Here is a 24,643-nt window from a genome sequence, read left to right on the forward strand (position 1 = left end):
TACAGCACTTCTGTGTTGTTCGAAACCACCGGTAACAAATCTAGCAGCCCGCCCCAGAACTTTTTCATGCCTTCCTTTAATGTGACCTGGTGCGGATCCCAAGCGCCCGAGCACTACTCGGAATAGGTCTCACTAGCGACCCATATGCAGTCTCCTTTGCAGAAGAACCATACTTTCCTAAAATTCTCCCAATAAACTGGAGTGGACCATTCGCCTTTCCTACCACAATCCTCACTGCTCGTCCCATTGCATATCGCTTTACACTGTTACGTTCAGATATTTAAACAACACGACTTTGTGAAGCAGCACGTAATAAAGCTGTATCAGAACATTATGGGTTTGTTTTTCCTACTAATCCGCAATAATGTTAATTTTTCTACATTTAGAGCTGTTAGTCATTCATCAAACGAACTAGACATTTTGTCTAAGCCATCTTGTATCATCCTAGAGTCAGTCAACTTCGACACCTTTCCAAACACTGCAGCATCACACGAAACAAGCACATATTGGTGGCTATCCCGTCCGCCAGTTCATTTATGTATAAAGAAAATAACAGCATTCGACTCACACTTCCCTGGGGCACTCCCGACGATACCCTAGTCTCGATTAACACAAACCGCCGAGGACAACATACAGGGTTCTATTACTTCAGAAGTCTTCGACACACTAACACATCCGGGACCCTATTCCATATGCTCGTATTTTGTTACCAGTCTACAGTGCGGTACATGTCGAATGCTTTTTCGGAAAATAGAAATATGGAATCTGTCTGTTGAACTTCACCCATAGCTCACAGTATATAATGGGAGGAAACGGCAAGAAGGGTTTCACAAGAGCCATGCTTTCTAAAAACCAGGCTGATTCATGGACAAAAGCTTTTCAATTTCTAGGAAATTTAGTATATTCGAATTCAGAATATGTTCTAGAATTCTGCAGCAAAATAAACGTTAAGGATATTGGTCTGTAATTATTATTTTACAAAAAATGTCTCCACTACTTACTGGAATCATTCCCTACTGGTATGTGGGACGCATCGCCTCACGTAGTGTTCGACGCAGTCGTACCCTGTAATGGTGGGGTGTTCGCTGCGAAAAGGTCACCGCGGGATAGGGGAAGTGCTGTCCAACAGCTGAAGTTTATGCACAAGCAGAACTTCTGGGCTACAGCTTACGAGTCTGCAAATAAACCTATTACCACATTATGCCAGTACGGCATGTAATTCTACAAGTCTATGTCCCTGGCTGGAGTACCAAATACGAAAATCAAGGCACAAACAACTGAGACTTTCACTTCTAACAAACAACCTGCACAGCTCAGCAGGTGACAGCAAACTAAGGCTGCCAGCCCTTCGGAGAAAAGGTGTACACTCGACCTGTGCTAATAATAAGAAAGCGTTTCTGCCCCTGGGGCAAATTATTCTACCCGAGCCCTACCAACGTGTTCATCAGTACATGCGAATTTTTTCTGTTGATCTCTTATGCCCAGTTACGTGCAGTGAGCATAAAAATTACACACAATGGAAGGTATCTTCGGTATCCCATAACAATGAGATGGTTCTGGGTGTATCGTTGGTCATAATCTGTTATTGTTATCCAACTGCACGAGGTGGTGCAGCGAATTGGGCATGACACACTAACTCACGAAGAGCTGAGTTTAATGACCCATCCGGCTATGCTGATTCATATAATTTCTCAAAATCGATTACGTAGAATGCGGAAGTGGTTCTTTTTAAAAAGCACGCCTCAAATTTTGTCGTATCCGAGTTAGAGCTCAGCCTTGAATGAGTTCGCCTTGACAGAACGTTACAAATCAATATTCTTTCCATATTTTTATCCGCCATCTAATGGATGAATGATCTGCTGCACTGTGGTTCGTTCAGGGAGGAAGGGGGGGGGGAGGGAAGAGGCTGGGGTGGAGGGAGGGAGGGAGTCTTTCATTGACCATCTCAATTCCTTCAACCAACATAGTAGTAATGAGAAAAGCTGCATTTTTTTCAAAATCTTACCTAAATACGTACTGACTGCAGAAAGTTTATAACAACTGCTAAGAAGAGTAATGACACCGCTAGTGTTCTTCAGAAGAATGTGTATTGTTTCTCTGAACATCAAAAAAGGACGGACGGAAGACTGAGATTCAATGTTTTGTTCTAGACGAGTGCATTAGAAATGAGACACTGCCTCGGATTGGGTGAGAAATTCGGCTGTGTCCTTTTCTAAGGACCGTACGTACCTGGGCATCTGCCGCAATCGATTTGGAGCGAACTAAAGAAAACCTAAATCTGGATGATCGGTCGGGGGTTTGAACTACGCAAAAAAAAAATCAAATGAATGCGTCAGATTCACGCATTTAACAATTTACATTGTACACTTATTTACATAGTTTGATCACTTTCACTATTGCTCGGCCTATGCTCAGCTGTCAGGTTACAGTTCCCATGCCTAGGGATAAGCCCAAGATCAGGCACGTTTTATATTTATTTTTTTCCCTAGCGATTGATAAAAAATTATAATTTGCACTATGGTCCCCTGCGGATTCCACTAAAGCAAGCTGGATGGATGGATCCCTTTTCGTATTAAAGAAACTGGCCTTGTCTAGGAAAATATAGTTTGAAGATTAACTTACTTATGGGTCTTGTTGCTACTTTAATACGGTCTTTACTGGAGTCCTTTTGTCACTGGGTTTCTGGAAAATACTAATTCATTTCCCGATCGCGACCATTTCTTGCACATCGCCAAACATGTTGACTGTTACACATAGTTGGAACGCTTATTTCTGGCAGCAGCAATACTCTCCGCTGCGACTCGCGTCAAGAAATGCTTACTTTGTCTATTAGAAACAATTTCTTTATAATGTGCAGTCACTGCAACGTTTCTCGATTATCAAACATTAAAATTCTGATGGATAATTGCACTCGAATTTAGTAGCGAGCCAATGTGAATAATTGCACATGCCATTAAAACGACAATGCGAAATGTGTTTGCCCGGAACCGTAGGAACGAAATCAAGCGGTGATATCATACAATAAAATCGCAGCGTCGGCCGCGACTGGGCGGGTGAGAGTATTTTAGTCTAAAAAGGCCAGGGAATAATGACGAGTATCAGAATTCACTCAGCAGCTAGTTCTCAGCACCTTATCAAAACGTAAACAATGAAGATCTGTATTGAAATCCGCTTTCTTCCTAGAGACTTACATAGTGTGCTCGTATTGTGCGTTAGCTTAAATATCTTTGAAGAAAAGGGCGCTCGTGTGCGGTAAGCCCATCTGTCGTAGGAAGGACGCAACGATAATGAACTCATAATTTCACTGACTTGTCCGATAGCTGAGGTCCTTAGGGCACGGAACACTGCGCTGAGGGGCAGTAATGTGCAAATCGGAAACAGAACTCACGCTAAACGCTGGTGTAGTCGTTGTTTTGGTGAAACTCACGTTTCGTTTGGCAGAAAGGCAATACCCTCCTGTGAATTCAACTTCTAAATTAATTTCTTGCTGTCGTCAAACATTACCATTAATAAACAAAAATATTTCATTTAAACATCCTTATCTGACACTTCTCTTTGTGGGTTGCTATTACTGCGTTTAAAATGAAAGGCATCTCCGAAAGCCGATATCAAATAACGAAAGCACGACTTGTGTAAATCGACTGTTCTCGAGTCCTGAAACATCGGCCAAAGGAATTTGAAATGGCTAGAGAAGGCGACATATCTATTGTTATTTATCTTAATCGTTATTCACTAGACATCACTCCAGTGCAGACAAGGTACCCGATGGAAGACATTTTCCAGCAGCACCCCTTTTGCTTGCAGTATCTGCTCTCAGTTAATCAAATCTGAAAAATGAAATAATTTTTTTTAATTCTATCGAGAGAGAGAGAAATGGGAAAGAAGGCGGGCTCAAAAATTCCAAAGCAGGTAGAACAAAATATAGAAACAAAAACAAATAAATTAACAAGTGCCCAAGACAGAACAAATAAATTCAAGAACGCAAGAGGGAAGATAAAAGTGCACAGAACGAGAACTGAGGAAAAAAAAACAACGTAACACTTACTTGTATGGTCAAAAAGGGGTGAAATGGAAAAGGCTTTATTACGCGGGGATAAAATAATTCCCTCATAAAGGCCTCTTACAGCCTCTTTCAGTCTACTAACGACTCTTTGCTGCAGCACTGGATTGAAACACGAATTGTTGTGATTCCTGGGCAATGCACTTCATGCGGATGAGATTTACAGCGACTCGATTGACGAGCGTCATCAAAGATTTGAAAAGTATGAAAAAGTCTACAGATCAGAAATGATGATCTCTAGTGTACCGAAAAGTTACATAACAACCACCAACATTCTATTTAATTTCCACGAAAGGGGAGAGAGAGAGAGAGAGAGAGAGAGAGAGAGAATCGTATTTAATGTAAGAAAGGGGGCGGGGCGGTCTGTACCAAATAATACGGCCCGCCTTATGATCACAAACGACAGACACTGAGAAACCTATGTTTTGCTTCGAAAGAGTTTCTTGTGAAGCACTACACTAACAAATAATGTACAAAAATAAGCTGCAAATTATGTACGTGCCCAAAGCGGTATAAGGCATCTGCGATAAATTTTTATTATTCAAAGACTTACAGTTTATTAAATGAACTATGCCTGTGGCTTTGAAACTATCTATGGAACAAAGGTAGGCGATTGCGTTCACGACAAATTCACTGTTGTCATGTATACATATTCTGCTACTTTCATTTAGCATATTTAGTCTTTAAAACCTACTGAAAAATCTCACAGCAAATTCATCATGAATCGAATAATTAAAACGACACAACAATTTCAACAGCAAAACAGTTGCCTCTGTGATTGTTTCAGGTACAGCCTTTCGGTAAGTTTTATCAATACTTCTCATCAGTAGCTAATCATTGAATAGGTTGCATATTAATAAAGAAGTGCATTAAATCCGATCAGACAAAATATAGCAAAATAAACAAACGCTAATTAGAAGCTATATATTTCCACTACAAAAACCAAAAATGCTAGAGATAATTTTAATGTTTTGTGGAAACAGAAACAGCTCTATGTAAGTGCCCGGACATTAATTTCATTCTAAAGGAGCCTAATCAAACACGTGCCAATAGTAATGTAGAACTAAAAGTTCTGATCAATCCAAATGGACAAATATTATTTGTAATAAATATCTAATACTAACGTTCGTTCAGTAATTTGTGCACAAGAACACTGATACGCTGCACGTCTTTTCAAAATCGTCTAGCTGTCAAATAAAACACAGTCTCTACCACATTCCGCAATTCAGAAAAAACACACACACACACACACACACACACACACACACACGATAAGCATCCAACTGTCAACATAATCACGTGCGACTGCTTCTGACGCTTGAATGACGGCGACATAATATTCCAATATATCTCTGGCTACGATAAAAAGTAAATAATGACATCACTCACTGTTTTGACCAAGGCTGCTGGATGTCTGTCCCATTTCTCAAGACATCTCCAGAATTTCGAATTCTTGTGAAGTTTCAGGTGAACCGATGACGATTATCAAATACTGTCCCACTTAACAACTGCAAACATCTGGCTAATTAACGGAACAACTGCCACTGTTTCAGACTACTGTAAAATGGCAAAGGTTCTTCACCTTGCACTTGTTCACGAATTACAAACTCGTTACAGGTATTGCCATCTATGATGGAGTCGTTACACTTGACTCCTTAAAGGTTGGTAGGATTGGATAAAGGATGTAATTACTATAAAGGGTTGGTATCACTACTTATGCTATGCAATGCAAAGAATTTATGGCAAAGATGTGTCACTGGATCAATGTTGATGTCTGAAGTGACTATGTTTACGTATGTTATGAGTCTAACACGTGTGTTGTGTTGTTAAAGTGTGTAGCGAAATACAGCTGCCAAAGTATTTTAATTAACAGCGTCAAAGTTATAAATATGCTGATTTGTAGAAAACCGTATTCTGACACTTTATAGCCTGTGTCGGCTGAGTGATTGGAAAATTAACAGCAAACGCATGCATCATTGCTTAATTTGCAGAATTTATCTCGTTTTCATAGTAAAATCAACGAGATGTTAGTATTCGATTTACGAACTACGTGGCCAGAGAGCAGGGCGCACCTTCAGGAGTGACGTTATTTTTCCATGTGTACGACAAACAGGCACAAACCCTTCTCAGGAAAGGTGCGCGTACCGGTATTTAGTATGGTATACGCTTTCTTATAGTGTGTAACGCCCTCATAATTTTAGCGACGTGAGCAGAAAGCGCCCAAAAATTAAAAAGAAAAAAACCTGAATTATGTGGAATAATTTATTCTCCTGCAGTCACAAATGACTGCAGCAGTATAAATTCTTCCACATAATTTTATAATACAGTCACAGGCCTCAAACAACATTAATATAACATGGATAAATTAAAAAAAACTGAAATTAATTTACAAATATGCTGTAATTCATATAAAGATAAAAATTAGAGTATTGTAAATGTTCTTATCAAGTTTAAATCAGAAGAAGAACCTGACAATACAAAATTTATTATCAGCTGCAGTCTTCTCGTCTTTAAAGTGGTTTTAGCCCAGCCGTTTCTGAAATGGTCTGAAGTAGTTGTCATTCAACGCAACCGACATTGTACGTTCAGCCAAAACCCACTCGGCTGATGCTAATTTCTTTTCTTCACGATAAATATTCTCGTTTATCAGAAATCGTGTAAGTTCTTTTCTCCTCTAAATATTGTAGATGAACCATATTTGTGCCTTGTGCAAGGGTAATTATCATCACTTGCTTCGTCAGCATGCCTTTAATCTTGGTGTATCATTTTATTAACTATTCAAAACACACTTTTCTTAATAAATTGCGATGTATTACAACTCATTTTCAAAAGAAAATAAGTTTTTTTATAGCCTATAGCAGTTCCAGTACAATAGGCCTACAGCATTAGTGTAGTAGATTACTCTTGGTGTTTAGTGCATCAAAGGTCACTTTATTGTTTTTATAAAGATTGTTAGATTGTTATAAACCTCCAGATATCCAACAACCAAATTTATATGACTTTTGGTTAGCTGACTTATTTTTTTTTTCCTTTTTATGCACCTACTTATTAAAATTGTGTTTATAAGCAGCCAGATGGTGTAGTTGAAGCTAGTTAGAGGTATTGTTTTTTTTTTTAATTTTTTATCTGAATTACTGCCAGTGCTCACGGAATTGCCAGAAAGAGTTCAGAAATACAAAAGAACAAGAGGGAGATTGAGAAGAAATAACTGGCATTTGTCTCCTGCACTGTTTTAAATAATAATTAAATTCAGATATAAGACTGCAGAGGAGGGTATATCTGGTTACAGAGTTAGGTCTCGTACCCCTTAAAATAAACTTTTATTCACAGTTAGTGGCAATAAAACACATATCAAACCACTTTCTTCTACATTTCAGTGATTTTGTTGCATCATTCAAGCTGAATGCTGTGATGTCATCTTTAAGAAAGATTTAAATAAATCCCTTTACCAGTCCAGCTAGACTGGAGTCAAATTACCTCACTACCAAGTGAATGTCCATCAGTGAGTTTCGTTGCAGCAAGAAGCAGTGATTTCTAAAGTGCAAATTGTGTGATATACTGATGATGTTTGCTGTATAGTGTCATAAAAACTGTAAATCAGTGCAGTAATGCTTATTTTTTGCCCTTAAACCATTCAGCATAACAGTGTCAGACATGTTAGACACATTACAGTAATAATACATACATATGCAGAGTGAATATTAATAAACCCAACAAACCGCAGGGATGGATTCCTGACTGAAAATGGAGGAAGTGCTTTGTTGCTGGGGTAGATGGTGCTGATGAATGACAATTTGACAATTCCTCTGAGAATGTACCATGTGTGTTGCACTTTGAACACCTGTTGTCACTTGAATGCAACACTGCTCTGTACTGTGTTCTGGGATGATTAGTTGTCCACACACACACACACTCTCTCTCTCTCTCTCTCTCTCTCTCTCTCTCTCTCTCTCTCTCTCTCTCTCTGTGTCTGTTCCCAGACACATGTTTATCGGACCTTTTTTTTCTCCATTTCTATTCACGAATCCATCCCTGTAGTTTGTTGGGTTTATTCATGTTCACCTGTGTGAGACTAGTACAAAGTAGGATAGGATTAGGTGAGGGTAAGTCAGGAAGTTGGTGAGAGTTGGGTAGGATTGACAATGAGTGTGAATGTGAAATAAAGGGTGGTTACAGATTGATTTTTAGTGCCATAATTTAAACCGAGTGAGGTGGCGCAGTGGCTAGCACACGGGACTCACATTCGGGAGGATGACTGTTCAGTCACGCATCCAGCCATCCTGATTTAGGTTTTCCGTGATTTCCTCAAATCGCTCCAGGCAAATGCCGGGATGGTTCCTTTGAAAGGGCATGGCCGACTTCCTTCCCCGTCTTTCGTAATCTGATGAGACCGATGACCTCGCTGTCTGGTCTCCTCCCCCAAACAACCCAAACCAACCCCCAACCCATAAATGAAAGCCCTTTGCCATATTTAACACACATTTCATTAAAATAAAAACTAACTGCAGGGTAAATTTAGAAAAGCTATATTATATAATGATGAGTATTTTGCTGCATATTATAGATATATATCACACATAAGTAGGAAAAATACAAGGGGGAGGGGCCCCAGTATGTAACTTTTACTGAGAGAAGTAAAGATGGAGAATTAATTCACACATAAGTGGAAGGTTAACGTTATTTCGCTTTGTGTAATTTGCATATTACTACTGAAGTGGGTGCGAGTAGTTTACTACTGAAGTTTGATGAAATATTGGCTTCCCCTCACAGTGCGTTGTTAGGTTGTATTAGTTTTGTAAAAATTGTCGACATATTTGTAAGTAAGTCTTCTCAATTCAAGAAGAAGAAGAAGAAGAAGGGGGGGGGGGGGGGGAGGAATCATTTTCTCACCCACTGTGTCTGAGTTGGATGATACTTGGCTTTTATTGTTGTAGTTCTCCCTAAAGAGATAAGTAAGTATACCAAATTTATCACGTGCCTTTCTATTTTATGTCAGTTTAAAGTTTGGAACTGAAACTGTAACTAGTGTGATGGCATAAAATGAAACTTGCCAACATTTTGGAAATAAATTACAATTTTTTCATTCATTGTCCAACCTATGTGAAATTCAGTTTTTATATACTCTAAAATTACAGTTTGTGAAGAAAATTGTCTAATATTTGCATGTAAACCCAGTGAGACAGGAAAAAAAGTGTACTTTCATTTTTGTGTTATATTTTATATTAAAATTGGATCTATGTATCTGCAGCCTGTGAGTATTCTACCTTCACAGTCTGTATACCGTGTATCTGAAGAGAGCATCATAATTACAGATATTATGTGAGGTAATGACCACCCTGTGGATGAAATGAGAAAGTCAAAGTCCTGCTAACATTGCTTTCGCCAATCAAGATTATGCCTTGTGTTGACTGTTACTCCTCTCTAGAAGTTTTCTAACAGAGAAAGGGTCTTACAGTAGGAAACATTCTTCTGTAATACAGGCAGGTTTAAACAATCAGCCAGGACCACGTATCATCAACTGTTGCTAGAAAGGTGATAATCCCAAAATCTTGTTCCTAAAATAATTTTTAAACCATTGGCTATCAAGTGGGAAAAGAAAATTAGTAGTGTTTTTGTACCTGTATGGTATATTTCCTGCTATATTGAAATATTTAGGTCTTTTTTTCAGTTTCCTTAAAATCTGTTGCTGTTCAAAAATTAATAAAACATTTTCTGAGAATATTTCTGTTTTTCAATCTTAACCTTCTTAATAAGATTTCACTATTTAAAACTCAACAAACTATAAGTTATATGGTCCCAGGAAATTATCCCAAATATGTGCAGTTCGCATGGATACAGCCATGTTTTCTGCCCTCCCGCTTTCCTTGTTGTTCTGGAGGTATATGATGCATCTGTCTCCAGCACTGGTTGTTTTTATCTGGGTGTACTAGGATATTTGATTTTGACTATTTTCCGGCATGTAATGTCCCACATATAAAATAAAAAGGTGTAGTTTTTAATTTTAAACAGTTCAGTCACAGATAGAAATAAAAAGAAATTATTGAGCACATTTCAGAATGTTATTGATGTCTGTGAAAGCCATCTGTAGTCATATTTAACTTGTACTATAGGGTAAACATTACAGCATATAAATGTATTTCCTAGAGTATTCCTACTTAGCAAACACCATCTGATGAATGTTTGGTTATGGTAGAAAATCGAGGTATTAGTCTCATAATAATAGCTATATCTTGAGTGTACTATCTTAATCTCCTATCTTCATTTTATTTGACTTCTTTTCTGTAAATATCCCAAGACCAGAGTGCAGACCTGTAGAGGCCACTTCAAGAAATAGGGGGAATTTAGTATTACAGAAGGAAAAGGAATACAAAAGGAAGGAAAAAAATACAATGCTAAAATAAGTCCTTCTAAAGTAGGGCTTATAATTTAACATATTGTAACTTCACACACACACACACACAGAGTTGGGGGCGGGGGGGGGGGGGGGCGGCACACACGCATGCTACCCATAATTGCCATACTGTGCAATGTTTGTTTAAATATGTTGAGCGGAACACAGATGAAAAAGTTACTTCTTTTCAGAGAGAGAAACATATTCTTTTTATAACAGATACAAGAAACTATTAGCACCAAGTTACATAGACGTACCAAAATCGGTTGTTGACTATCTCTGCATCACTGAATCTGTCTCAGCAGAGAAACAAAATAATTAAAAGGTTTCAGTGCATCAGGCACAGAGTATATTTAATAAAAAGGGCTTCTTAGCAATACCTAACTTGAAAAGAGGAAATAAGCTGAGAAACTGAAATAACTGATTTAGTAATAAATAAAATCTGCAAGTTTCACCAGGTATAAAAGATGGAGTATACACAGGGAGAAAACACTGTGAAAGAAAACTTTTGATTTTAAGCAGTTTGTACAAAATGTATTCAAATTTTAAAAGAGAATATTCTGAAACCAAAGTCAGTTTTCTAACTTCTGTTTACTGCACCCAAATTGTGGGAGGAGATCAGTGTTTTAACATCCCATTGACAACAAGGTCATTAGAGTTGGACATGAGCTCGGATTAGGGAAGGTTGGAGAAGGAAACCAGCCATGCTGTGTCAAAGGATCCATCCTGCCATTTACCTTAAGAGATGTAGGGAAATCACGGAAAACCTAAATGAGGATGGCCAGATGTGGATTTGAACCATTGTCCTCCCGAATGCGTTAAGCGTGTCCAGTGTGCCAACCATTGTACTCGCCCCCCCCCCTCCCCCCTCCCCCTTTGGTGCCCCAAATTGAGCATTGTAGTACACACTAATGGTACCCACTCATTATGTGTGTACATGATTCAGCCAAACATGATTTTACCAATTAACATATTACCATTTGAATAAAACAATAGACAGAAAAATGCTAATGTACGAAAACCTGAAATATGCATGTATGTTATGCCACTGTTGTGAATCCTGTTCAAAAGAAGAAGAAAAATTTAGATAAAAATATAAAATTTATCAGCGGGTTTCAATCAAAAGAATGCAAATAGGCACACATTCTGCGAACATTGCAGAACCTATGAACCAAATTCAAAAAACTTGTTCTTGTTTTACTCTTGCACTATACATCACATTGTAGTTAATCTGAAAAATACTGAAGGTGAGAGATAAGTGAAGTGTCTTTGTGTCATGCCTGATGACATAAAACATGATGTCTGTATGCTCATCAGAATTCCACACACTGTGACAGATTTCATCCAAGAAATATAATCTAAAGTTTTAGTGAAGGCTGTGCAAGCAGTACATTTTCATCAGATTTCTTTCAGTTTTTTAATGTTGACACCAAAGCTAAATTTTATTTCATTTCCAAAGAGTCTGTAAATCAAACTTAATCTGCATCTTGTGGAATACTTTGTCGAACTTCAAACACTTTCAAAACCCAGAAGTTTCCATAACTTCAAACTAGTAGATTGCTTAGGAAAGTTGGCACCAAGCAAAATGAGCTGTGATGCTGACCCCATCCTCGAAATGTAATTTAAGATGTAAATTGACTTCCCCTGGTGCCAACTAATTATTTAACATGTAAAGTATGCAATCAGTAGTACATTTAGTTAATATTACTGATCTGAATGTAATAGAATGTGATGGTAATTGCAATACATTTGTCTTGAGCAAGACAAATTTACAGTGAACTGTTACAGAGCATGCATGTCTTTAATTATGTCGGGTCTTACAAAAAATATGATATTTTCTCTGTATGCAACCATCACAGTCATTCGATTAGTCCAATGAGATGATAGTTGTGTGGTGTCCAACTCTCTCCATCTGGCTATTGTTGAACTTCTAAAACTTTATGTCGAGGAATTTGCCTATGACAGAATAGTGTATGTGCTTTATTCAGAAAAAAATGTTGCTGCAGGAAATTATTTTAACTTTAGATACATAGCTAAAAAAAAGAATAAATCAGTAGTTTTATGAATGTCTGAATGTATTTTTTTAAATTACTATCAGTGGAACATTTTTGTTTTATAAATTTAATGACTTAAAATTTCAGTTTTTGTCATGAGCTTAGGACTGCGAAATTGTCTGTTGCCAATTTATCTGTCATGAACCATGTGTTTTACTACTTGTCCTTCGCTTTTTTTTTTTAAATTGTAGTTACTATAAATGACAACTCTGAAAAGAGAAACAAATTCTAAAAGGTTATTTTTACAAATATTTGAGAAACATATTTTGTGAGACAGCCGAATATGTTAAAAGACCTAAAATTTCCAATACAACAAGAAAAATCCCATAAAAGAACAAAAATACACTGCAGCTCTCCCATAGGGATCATGACAACAAGATGACACTAAATACAACATACACAGAAGCATGTAAGCAATCACTCATTGTGTGCTCCACGTGTGAGTGGAATTGGTAGAAACCTTAATACTGTGCATAGTACAATGTGAAGTACCTTCATCCACACATTTCTTAGTGGTATGCACATAGATGAAACCCACAAATTTTATACTACCACAGGATGGCCTTAACTTTGAAGATTTTTTGTAAAATAATAATAATAATAATAATAATATAGGTTTTGAGGATTATTGCTTTCCCTATATGCAGTTCTGAACCATGCGATTCACAAAATAAAACACAAAACTGTGAAATACATTTTTCCTGTCTCGGTGAGTTTACAGAAAGGTGTTAGGTAATTTTATGTACTATCATATTTTCAAGTACATAAGCACCAAATTTCACATGTATTGTATGAAAAAATTATAATTGATTTTAAAAAATGTTAGCTAGTGTCTCTTTGGGCCATTATAGTATTAACAGTTTCTAAACTTGCAAATTTTGTAATGCCATAAAATGAAAACAGAGGTAGATGAAATGCTAGAATTTGGTATGAATCAATAAAGATAACAAATAAGTCAAGTTTCATCCAAATCCAAGACGGTGAAAGAGATGGCTTGGTAGACTGTGAACAGCTGTGGTAATTGTTACCTCAGGCTTGAACCTGAGTTTTACTGACAAATAAGACATTATCAGCTCTGCTAAGCATATGCAGCCAGGACAGGATTTTTATCATGCCTGTATCTACAGTTTCTTTTGTGGGCAGAATCATAATGTAAATTTGATGTCTCCGAGTGCTAGAATAATTTGATATTGCACTGCCACAGGAAAGTGTGATAGGAGCACTATTGTTTTCTGTATACATAAATGATCTGGTACACAGGGTGAACAGCAATCTGCAGTTGTTTGCTGATGATATTGCATTGTACAAGATGATGTCAAAAGTTGAGTGATTGTAGCAGGATATGAGATGGCTTAGACAAAATTTCTAGTTGGTGTAATGAAATACACCTAGCTCTAAATGCAGAAAAATGTAAGTTAAAGCGGATGAGGAGAAAAAACAAACCTTTAATGTTTGGTTACAGCATTAGTAGTGTCCTACTTGACATAGTCACATTGTTTAAATATCTGGGCACAATGTTGCAAAATGATGTGAAATGCAATGAGTATGTGAGGATTGTGGTAGGGAAGGCAAATGGTCGACTTCAGTGTATTGCAAGAATTTTTGGAAAGTGTGGTTTATCTATAAAGGAGACAACACATAGGACATTGATGCAACCTATTCTTGAGTGCTGCTCAAGTGTTTGGGGTCCGCACGAGTTCGGATTAAAGGTAGATATTGAAGCAGTTTGGAGGTGGGCTGCTAGATTTGTTACTGTTGAGTTCGAACAGCATGCAAGTATTACAGATATGCTTTGGGAACTCAAATAAAAATCACTGGAGGGAAGGCGACATTCTTCTCAAGTAACACTATTGAGAAAATTTAGAGAACCAGGATTCGAAGCAGACTGCACAATGATTCTACTGCCGCCAACATGCGTTTCATGTAACAATGATGAAGATAAAGACATGAGAAATTAAGGCTCATATGGAGGCATATAGATAGTCATTTCTCCTTTGCTGTATTTGTAAGTGGAGCAGAAAAGGAAATGACTAGTAATGGTACAGGGTACCCTCCATACTGCACTGTATGGTGGCTTGCAGAGTATGTTTGTTGATGTAGACATGTGATCCTTTTGTTTAGTAAACTCAACAGGTTTGAGACTGAATTGATATGTAGTGCAATATAGTAAGTGCAAATGGATTATCTTCCTCAGTTTAGTAAAAAGGGATTACTGTTACTGTGTGGTTGGGATAAAAAGCTCTATGAATAGTATTGAAACTTCTGGAAAATAATGTTGTACATAGAATGGAACCTGGAACAATACTTGTTGATTGTAATTTCACAACAAAGACCTAACAAATTATGAAACACAGAGCATTGATTTACACAAACAAGTAAAAGTGAGATGACCTTGTGAAGGCAAATAACTGTACATTCATATTCCTATTGGCTGAGTAACCCAGGCAGATACCACTTCTGTACCAGAAGTCCATTCTGGTATCATGGATCTGAAGAGTCTTTCATTTTGTGGTGATATAGTTGTGCCCATTCAATATATGATGTGTGTCTGTTTTGATTCTACATATATACCCTTATATTCGTATCCCAAAACAGCCATTCAACTGGGGCCACAGCTCCATGTGTAAATTTAGAGAATGTTTTCCAACAAGATTCTGGATCTTGATATTCTTTACTCTATTAATACAAGATCCTGTCATATAAATGGTTAATGTAGATAGGGCTAAGTGTCAGTGCACAACTAAACACAGCAAAAGTAAGCTTTTATGGAACTTACACATGTGATAAATAATTCATCCACTTCCGCCTAAGTATGAGAATTGGTGAAGAGTCTGCATTGTGGAATCTACCAGCATCTTAGAATCTGACAGCTTCTTATTCACTTTCATTTTTTTTTATTTTTTTGATCTTGTTGCAAATGGTTTCCTGGGCAAATAACATCCAGTAGCGAATTTCCGTTTTTAAATCTTGGAAAAGCATAAAACGTTATTTGGAAGCATGATGTTCTCCAAAAGCTCTGTGGCTGAGGATATCATAAACACCTCTCCATTCTTATATGATTCTTTGTTCTCTGTTGATTGTGTCAATTCATTATTGGTGATGTTTAGTGCAAGAGAATTGTTTTCCATTAAATTCTATTTGAGATGTCACTTTTTTTGTTATTATGATCATAGCATATTGCTGTGGTAAAGAACTTAGTACAGTGTACATTGTTCTTTTAACAACTGTGCAATTTTTACTCTTTTTTTCCAGCCATGTGATTATGACTGACAGAAAGGCAGTTGGATGATGGACAACAACCACCAGCTTTTTATCATCTCCAGAGGAGACTCGATTTTAATTGTGTTAGTCTGTAAACTGCTTGAGCAGTTTTAAATCTGCAGCAGAATTTCTAGGCTTCCAGTTTAATGATAAGCTCACTAAGTTTGATGGAAATAAACATTATAAATTGCCTCAGGCACAGATCTAGATAAGCAGACAAGGAATATCTGCTGCTTTCTAAAACGCCATAAATGCCATGCAGGGAAGACTATGGATACACTGTGTATAAGTCAGCAAAGCTATGTACTTGTAGATTGTAGACATTTCCTCTAGGAGGGGATTGGGCTGGCAACTGGAAGTTTCAAGACCAACCTCTGCTGAGTTTGATGAATGATCACTTGTCAGGTGGTGCTGACTTCTGTTAGGTTATCATGTGTAAGTGAAATGTGTTTCTTCCAGTCACTGTCACACCGTACCATTCATTCACCAAATGAACAAATGTTCATTTTTTGTTTGTGAGCAACAACATCATTGAGATTTGTGTGAAGATGCATCACATAATATTGTTGTGGATCCAAATACCATACTCTGACACGTATTTTTCCATTACTGTTTTCTTGTCTTTTAAGGAAGCACCACATTGACATCATTGCCTGTGCCAGCTTGACTGCAGTGGTTAGCACACAAGACTCGCATTTGGGAGGACGACAGTTCAAACCCGCATCCAATCATCCTGATTTAGGTTTTCCGTGATTTCCCTAAATCGCTTCAGGCTAATGTCGATATGGTTTCTTTGAAAGGGCACGGACAACTTCCTTCCACACCTTTCCCTAATTGCTTTGACCGCTGACGTCGCTGTTTGGTTCCCTCCCCTGAGTCAACCAACAAACCAACTTGACTAAGCATGGCTTCCTTTGGTACCATGTTCCAGAAAGCATGTGACATGGTGGCACACTGCAGACTGTTAATGAGGGTCTGAGCATATGGTATAGGTTCCCAGTTTGCAAGTGGCTCAAGAACTTGTTTAGTAGTAAAACCCAGTATATCTTCCATGATGGCAAGTGTCCATCAAAGACAAGGCTATCATCAGGAGTGCCCCAGGGAAGACCAGCAATCTATGGCTTTGCAGGTGATACTGAAGGGTACGGGAAAGTATCATTATTGAGTCACTGTAGTAGGATACAGGATGACTTACAAGAGGACATTCCCGGTGTAAATAAATGATATTGATGAAACTTGGTGGTATGCAGATGGTTCAAAGAAATGCAATACAGATTTTTTCATTTTGCCTAGTTTCACTTTTAAAGGGTAAAACATACCCACAAAGCTAATTTGGCATATTCGGTTTAGAGGGAATATCCTCAAAACCATGATACATAAAAATATGTATTATATAAAGGCTGAAGTGTAATTAACATTCTTGAAAACTGTATAATCAATATTGTAATTATTCAAAATTTGGCAGAATACCCCATCACCATTAATTAATTTTCAGAAATGAAAACTTTTGATGCAACGTAAATTAAAAAAGCTCCACGCCATTTCCATTCATGTGTAATAAAGTTGTTTTTTGAAATACCATTTCTGCAAAATAAGCTGTACACATTGTGCTGTCAGAGTTTTTTCAATATAACTAATTCAAATTTGTAAACATTCATTATTAATTTAATTATTTTGACTCATTATTACGACACAAAATCATTGCAATAATGATTATCTATAAAGGAAGGCATAAAACATAATGTATTTTACACCACACAAATAAAATGAACAAAATATTTTACACCACACAAATAAAATGAACAAAATTTTGTAATGCAATTCACATGATGAACAACACACTGTAAAACAAAATTCACCAAGATTTCCAATTGTGTTGGCTGAGCCTCTAAATACCCTGATTTGTGCCAGCCATATTTAGGCCTGATTTGTGCCAGGCATATTTTGGTGCATTGCAAAACCTTAGTGAACAGAACTGATGTGTTATGTTCTAGTGACTGCAGCTTAATTATATTGTTTCTCGAGTGGAGGATAAAATGTTAATCATTCAGCAAAGCTAGATCAGAAAATTTTCTCAAAAAGTTCTCCAACGTTGAAAGCTGTATATGTCCCATTGACCCTTTTGGGATCACCAGATGAACAAGAATTCGAAAATCTCTTTTTTGAAGCCCCAAATGTTCTTGTGACAGCTTCAAAATCTGGTAAAAAAATGTCTGCCGTCATCAAAAGGTATTTGAATTTTTTTTTTTTTTTTTCCGTGCAGGAGAAAAAATTGTTTTATTGTTAGATTCTTGTGGTGGTCATTGTGGAAGAACCAGTTTGAGCATCATACATGAGGACAAGGAACTTGTTCATCTGGTGATCCCAAAAGGCTCGACAGGACAGGTATAGCCATTGGACGTACATGGCATTCAATGTTGGAAGAATTTAATGAGAAAATTTTCAAACCTGGTTCCGCCAAATGATTATGTAGTCAGTCTCCAACTGGGAAACACTGCAATCAAACTGAAGTCACTAGTACATAATCAGTTCTCGTTGCCAAGGTTTTTCAATGAACAAAAAATGCCTTATACAGATCAGGATATCTAAAGGGTTGCCAGCCACAATTTGTGAATCGTGCTGAATTTTGTTTTATATTGTGCTGTCCGCCATGTGCATTATGTGAAGAAATTTTGTTAATTTTATGTGCATGGTGTAAGAAAATAAGTTATGTTTTAAGCTTTTCTTTGTGGATAATCATTATTGTAATGATTTTGTTTCATAAAATAGTAAGAATTTTGCAGAACAACCTGCAGAGAATTGATGAATGGTGCAGACTCTGGCAATTGACCCTGAATGTAAATAAATGTAACATATTGTGCATACATAGGAAAAGAAATCCACTATTGTACAGCTACACTATTGATGACAAGCAGCTGGAGACAACATCTGCCATAAAATATGTAAGAATAACTATCCAGAGTGATCTTAAGTGGAATGACCACATAAAACAGATAGTGGGAAAAGCAGCCACCAGACTAAAATTCATCAAAAGAATCTTAAGGAAATGTAACTCATCCATGAAAGAAGTTGCTTATAAGACGCTTGTTCGCCCAATTCTTGAGTGTTGTTCATCTATCTGTGATCCCTATCAGGTAGGACTGATAGACGAGCCAGAGAATATCCAGTGAAGAGGAGTGCATTTCATCAAGGGATCGTTTAACTGTCAAGAGAGCATTACGGAGATGCTAAACAAACTCCACTGGCAGATATTACGAGATAGATGTTGTGCATCATGGAGAGATTTACTATGAAATTTCGGGACAGCACTTTTCAGGAGGAGTCGGTCAACATATTACTTCCCCCCACATACATCACACATATTGACCATGAGAAGAAAATTCAAGAAATTAGAGCCAGTACAGAGGCTTATTGACAATCGTTCTTCCCATGCATTATTCGTGAGTGGAACAGAGCTGGAGGGACCAGATAGCGGTACTGAAAGTACCCTCCACCACACACCATTAGGTGGCTAGCAGAGTATAATGTAGATGTAGATATAATGAGTTACTTATTATTTTCAACTAAGAAAATACACATATGTGAAATGGTGGCCTAAAGAAATATGAATTTGATATGTGTAATTTATCTTGTACCAAAAGTATTCATTTTTCAAAATTAATTAATGGTGGTGGGGTATTTTCCAAATTTTCAAATTATTACAAAAGTTCATTATACAGTTTTAAATAACATTAACTACATTTCAATTTTTATATAAAACATATTTTTTTACATACCATGGTTTTGAAGATATTCTCTCTGTTTAATATGCCAAATTAGTTTCGGGGTATATTTTATCTCTTAAAATTGAACTTGGGCAAAAATGACTATATTGCGTTATTTTGACCCCTCTACTTGCCCACCAAGTTTTATGAAAATTGATTATTTACACCTGGGAATATTCCCTTGTTAGACAGAATTTCTGTTTTGTGTGATGAATGGCAGCTTGATCTAAATGTAGAAAAATGTAAGCTAATGCAGATGAGTAGGAAAAATAATCCTGCAATATTCAAATACAGTACCAGTAGTGTGCTGCTTGACACAATCAAATTAATTAAATATCTAGGTGTAACATTGCATAGCAATATGAAATGGAACAAGCATGTAATGTTGGTTGGAGGGACCGAGCGAGGTGGCGCAGTGGTTAGCACACTGGACTCGCATTCGGGAGGACGACGGTTCAATCCCGTCTCCAGCCATCCTGATTTAGGTTTTCCGTGATTTCCCTAAATCGTTTCAGGCAAATGCCGGGATGGTTCCTTTGAAAGGGCACGGCCGATTTCCTTCCCCATCCTTCCCTAACCCGAGCTTGCGCTCCGTCTCTAATGACCTCGTTGTCAACGGGACGTTAAAAACAACACTAACCTAACCTAACCTTGGTTGGAGGGAAGGTCATCTTCCATTTATTGGGAGTCTTCTATGAAAGTGTAGCTAATACATAGATGGAAATGCATATATACCAATAGTGCAGCCCATACTTGGGTACTGCTTGAGTGTTTGGGATCCTGTCCAGCTAAGGTTAAATTCATCAGTTCAAAGGTGTGCTGCTAAATTTGTTACCAATAAGTTCGATCAACACACAAGTGTGACAGAGATGTTTCATGAAATCTAATGGGAATCCCTGGAGAAAAGGTGACATTCTTTTTTCTGAACACTACTGAGAAAAATTAGAGAATGGGCATTTATAGCTAACTGCAGAATGATTCCACTGCAACCAACATACATTTCACATACGGATCATGAATGATAAGAGAAATTAGGGCTTGTACAGAGGCAGTCATTTTTCTCTTGCTCCATTTGCAAGTGGGACAGGAAAGGAAATGACTGAAAGTGGTACAAGGTACCTTCCACTATATACCATATGGTGACTTGCAGAGCACGTATGTCGATGTAAGCCCAGAATTTGTTTCCAAGGTGCAGTTGACACACCCTTGATTTAGAGTGATGTACAGTCTTGCGACCAAAAGAGCAGATGCAATTTTCAAATGTCCCATTTGTTTGTCCACAGAATTCTGTGATGTCAATTAAGTCCTGCTTGTGGTTGTAGCAAGAATGTATACACTCTTAGCGATGTGTGGCATTCGAGAGGCATTATGCTATGTATTGTTTTGCACGGTTACTCAGAAATGTTTATTGGTAGTCCCATAAGAATAACTATCTAACTATACTCTCAAGAAAATTCTGAGATCCAACCATGGTCCTGGAGTATGTACACCACCTTCAGTGTGCTTCAGCCAGCTTGTGCTTATAGTCATCACAGTATCAAACCAGGAATAGTTGAAAGTCAGTTGTGTAGAAGTCACACAAAACCATCAACACTTTTACATTTCCATAGAAATAAGTGTAATGTATTGGCTTAAATTAAGTCATGCCACATGCATCTCATTTATCATCATCATCATGAAAAATTTCCAGCTCCAGGCTGGGTCTTTTTGCCACCTAGTCCTGTTTTCCCACCATATTTCTTTGTTCACTCTGGTCCAGTCCTCACCTCTTTTTTCAACGCACTACTCCACACTTTTCAATCACTGATCCCTTGGTCTTCCTCTTGGTCATTTGCTTTGCATCTCCATTTCATGTATCTTACTAGGAAAGTTCCCATACCATCTTAGATTTGTTATTTCTGTCCTATTTCTGACAAACTTCACTTCACGTGCCTGTAGAATAGAGGTAACAAGAAGAGATACAATATCATTCACAAAAACACCAATATTCCAGCTATCTATTTAACTCCACAACCTCATATGAGCTCTTCGTGAACTGTGTGCATACTTGCTAAATGGCAACACTTGCCTACAAAACTAGAAATTTCTGCTGAAGAAATCAATACCTATTCTCAGGAATGCACTTTCGGATTATCTAAATTTTCTGTACTACAAGAAATAACTTGGTTGCCTGAAGGTTCACCTTCCATCAATTTCAGATATACACTATGAGAAAATGACCACTTCCTCAGAGGGCACCCTACTCCTTTCTACAAGGGCTGCCAATTTTTCAAGTTCCAATTCTGATTCATGAAATTATTTAACATTTAGCCCCATTCTGTCAATCAGCCTTAACAACAGAATTCAAGCATCCCCATTAGCTGTTTCCTGCTCCCACTGATAGAATTTTTTGCAAGGTGCGGCTTTCTGCCAGGATTTAGAGAAATCTTTGCATTAGCTACTGGAAAACAACTGCCATCATGGGAAATCACAAGCTTTAAGCCAGCCTAATCGGTGCTGATCACAACCCATTTAAAAGGATTATGGAAGCACTGGCCTACCATCACCAGTCTACATAAGTCACTGTTTTCCAGATCCGGAGACCAGCTCTATCTTCCAGAAAGCGAACAGAAGAACTGATGGATGTGGCCGGGAACTGATATGTTACACAGCCCCTCCCTTTTTCAGTGACAGATGAAATTACTCCTAACCAGGATAATGAAACCCTTAGGCCAATAAATTTATGTAATATGCTGGAGCAATGGGTGGCTGGTTGGTGTCTGCAGAAGCCACATATACACACTTCTCGAAAAATAGGACTGAAGAACAGAAACTTGGTGTGCAGTTGTATATTACATACATTATATGTCCAAATACTATAACATCATAGAATAATCTATGAAAAAAGGGCTAATTAAAAAATTGACTGCACACAAGAATAATAAAATTTACAATGATTCATGAAAACCATCATCTCTAACAGCAAAAGAAAATGGCACACAAATCTGTGTTTTATTACTGACCTCCATATACTTCTGCTTGAACTATCAAAAACATTGCTAATGAATTAATGCAAGTGGGCAAGTTTGAAAAAAAAATTATTTGTTTAAAGTGAAAATGAAAGTAAAATGGCAGCACTTTATGATAGTGCAATACTTCACTAACAAAAACATTAAACAAAATAAAATTTTACTGCATTTCTAAATCAAAACAGAAAGACTTGAATAAAGGAAAATAAGTAGGCCAAATACAGGATGACAATTATTGAGCTATATGAAATAAAATTGTCATAACTTCTGAATGGTCTGCGTCAGAATGTTCAAACTGCACATTAGATTCAGGGCATGATGGGAATTAGTATGCACATGCGCATGGTTTGGTTTAGCAATGAAACCCACTTTCATTTGGATGGGTTTGTCAGTAAGCAAAATTGGGGCATTTGGGGGACTGAGAATCAGCATTTCATGATCAAGAAGTCTCTTCACCCTCAACAGGTGACCGTGTGATGTACAGTGTCCAGTCACTAAATGATCAGTGCGATATTCCATGGTGGCACGGTGCTTGAAGGTTTTCGAAGATGATTTCGTGCCCATTATCCACAGTCACACTGATCTCGACAGGTTGTGGTTCATGCAAGACAGAGCGTGACCCCATCAAAGCAGGAGAGTGTTTAATGTACTGGAGGAGCACTTTGAGGACCGTATTCTGGCTCTGGGGTACCTAGAGGCCACTGGCAAGGGCCTCGATTGGCCGCCATATTCTCCGGGTCTGAACACGTGATCCGTTTTTTGTGGGCATATATTAAAGACAAGATGTACAACAATAATCCCAAATCCATCGCTGAGCTGAAAACAGCCATTTTGGAGATCATCAACAGCATCAATGTTCTGACACTCAGCGGGTCAGCAGAATTTCACTATTCATCTGCGCCACATCATCGCCAATGATGGCAGGTATATCGAAAATGTCATAACCTAAATCCAAATATCTGTAATGAGGTTTAGATGTTGAATAAAGTGCGAACATACCGTAATTTGTAACGAATGTATGCTTCTTTTCATATAGTTCAATAATTGTTACTCTGTATTTGGAGGCAGCCAACTCGAAATAAAAAAAAATTAAACTCTGATTCAAGCTAAATTAAATTACCATCTCAAATGTATGACAGCATGCTGAAAAACGGTGCCTCAAAACTTTTTATTCTGTTCTTGATATCGGTTGAGGTATTATTTGCAGCTAGAGGGCTTTGAATTGTAGTGTGTAACATGACAGTGTGTAACATAACTATGACGATGCATGAGAGACCTTCAGAAAACTGAAAGCATGAATTTGAAGAGTTTGTTCACACAAGCAGTACCCTCTTCGTCAGCACGATGGTGCCAGACCACACATAAGCACTGCAACATCTGCAACAATCAGGCGCCTTGGGTTCACCGACCTCAGTCGCCTTCCATACAGTCCCAGCTTGGCTCCATCCAAATGTTTCTAAAACTTAAAGAACACTTTCAAAGGTGGGGTTGTGGCTCTGTCAACAGAATCAAACATTTTACAGTGACGATAACAACAAATTGGTCTCTCTTTGTGAGAATTTGTTTGTTGCCAAGTTAACTGTGTTGATAAATTTGTAGATATAAAGAATAAAAGTGTAGAATGCTAATGAAGTTTTCACATGAAAAACTTTGAGGCATTATTTTTCGGAATGCCATTGTATAATTAAGTAAGAAATAAATCATTATAGCATAATAATTTTGTTCTTTATGTTTAATAAAATCAGTAAGTATTGTCTAAACCACACAAAATTAAAGAGCAATCCCATGCATTAGTCAATGTAAATACATGTAAATAATCAATGTATCAGCTTGATTAAAGAAAATAATGCTCTCATTCGTATCATTCACTAAGCACATCATCAGCATAAACAAATAGCCATCAGTAGTCCACCAAAACCACACACACTATGTTTTTGATTCACACGCCTATCAATGAAAATTAAAGATCTTTCATGGAACCCTCTGTGGAGCATATGTTTATATACACATAACCACTGCTCTGGTGAGATATATTGCCACTTCATACTTTTTGCGCAACTAAACACGTAGTAGCATTGCAGAGATAGTTCAGACAGCTCAGTGTC

General features: G+C 37.5%; 2 protein-coding genes across 3 annotated transcripts in view; one reads left to right on the forward strand and one right to left on the reverse strand.

Moving 5' to 3' along the window:
* Positions 1-5,691, reverse strand: part of LOC126092074 (protein neuralized) — an 897,276-nt gene extending 891,585 nt beyond the window's left edge. The window contains exon 1 of the mRNA XM_049907498.1: positions 5,450-5,691. Coding sequence (XP_049763455.1) covers positions 5,450-5,483 — 34 coding nt within the window. The 5' untranslated portion in view covers positions 5,484-5,691. The remainder of the gene's footprint in view (positions 1-5,449) is intronic.
* A 116-nt stretch (positions 5,692-5,807) lies between these two features.
* Positions 5,808-24,643, forward strand: part of LOC126092096 (mannosyl-oligosaccharide glucosidase) — a 50,143-nt gene continuing 31,307 nt past the window's right edge. Inside the window, exon 1 of one of the 2 annotated variants that reach the window (XM_049907522.1) lies at positions 5,808-6,195. The gene's annotated coding sequence lies outside the window, so the exon portion shown is untranslated. Of the gene's footprint in view, positions 6,196-16,180; positions 16,202-24,643 lie in introns of those variants that run through there. The other variant, XM_049907529.1, reaches the window with a different exon arrangement.

The sequence above is a fragment of the Schistocerca cancellata genome, chromosome 1 (assembly GCF_023864275.1).
Source record: "Schistocerca cancellata isolate TAMUIC-IGC-003103 chromosome 1, iqSchCanc2.1, whole genome shotgun sequence".
Classification (NCBI taxonomy): domain Eukaryota; kingdom Metazoa; phylum Arthropoda; class Insecta; order Orthoptera; family Acrididae; genus Schistocerca; species Schistocerca cancellata.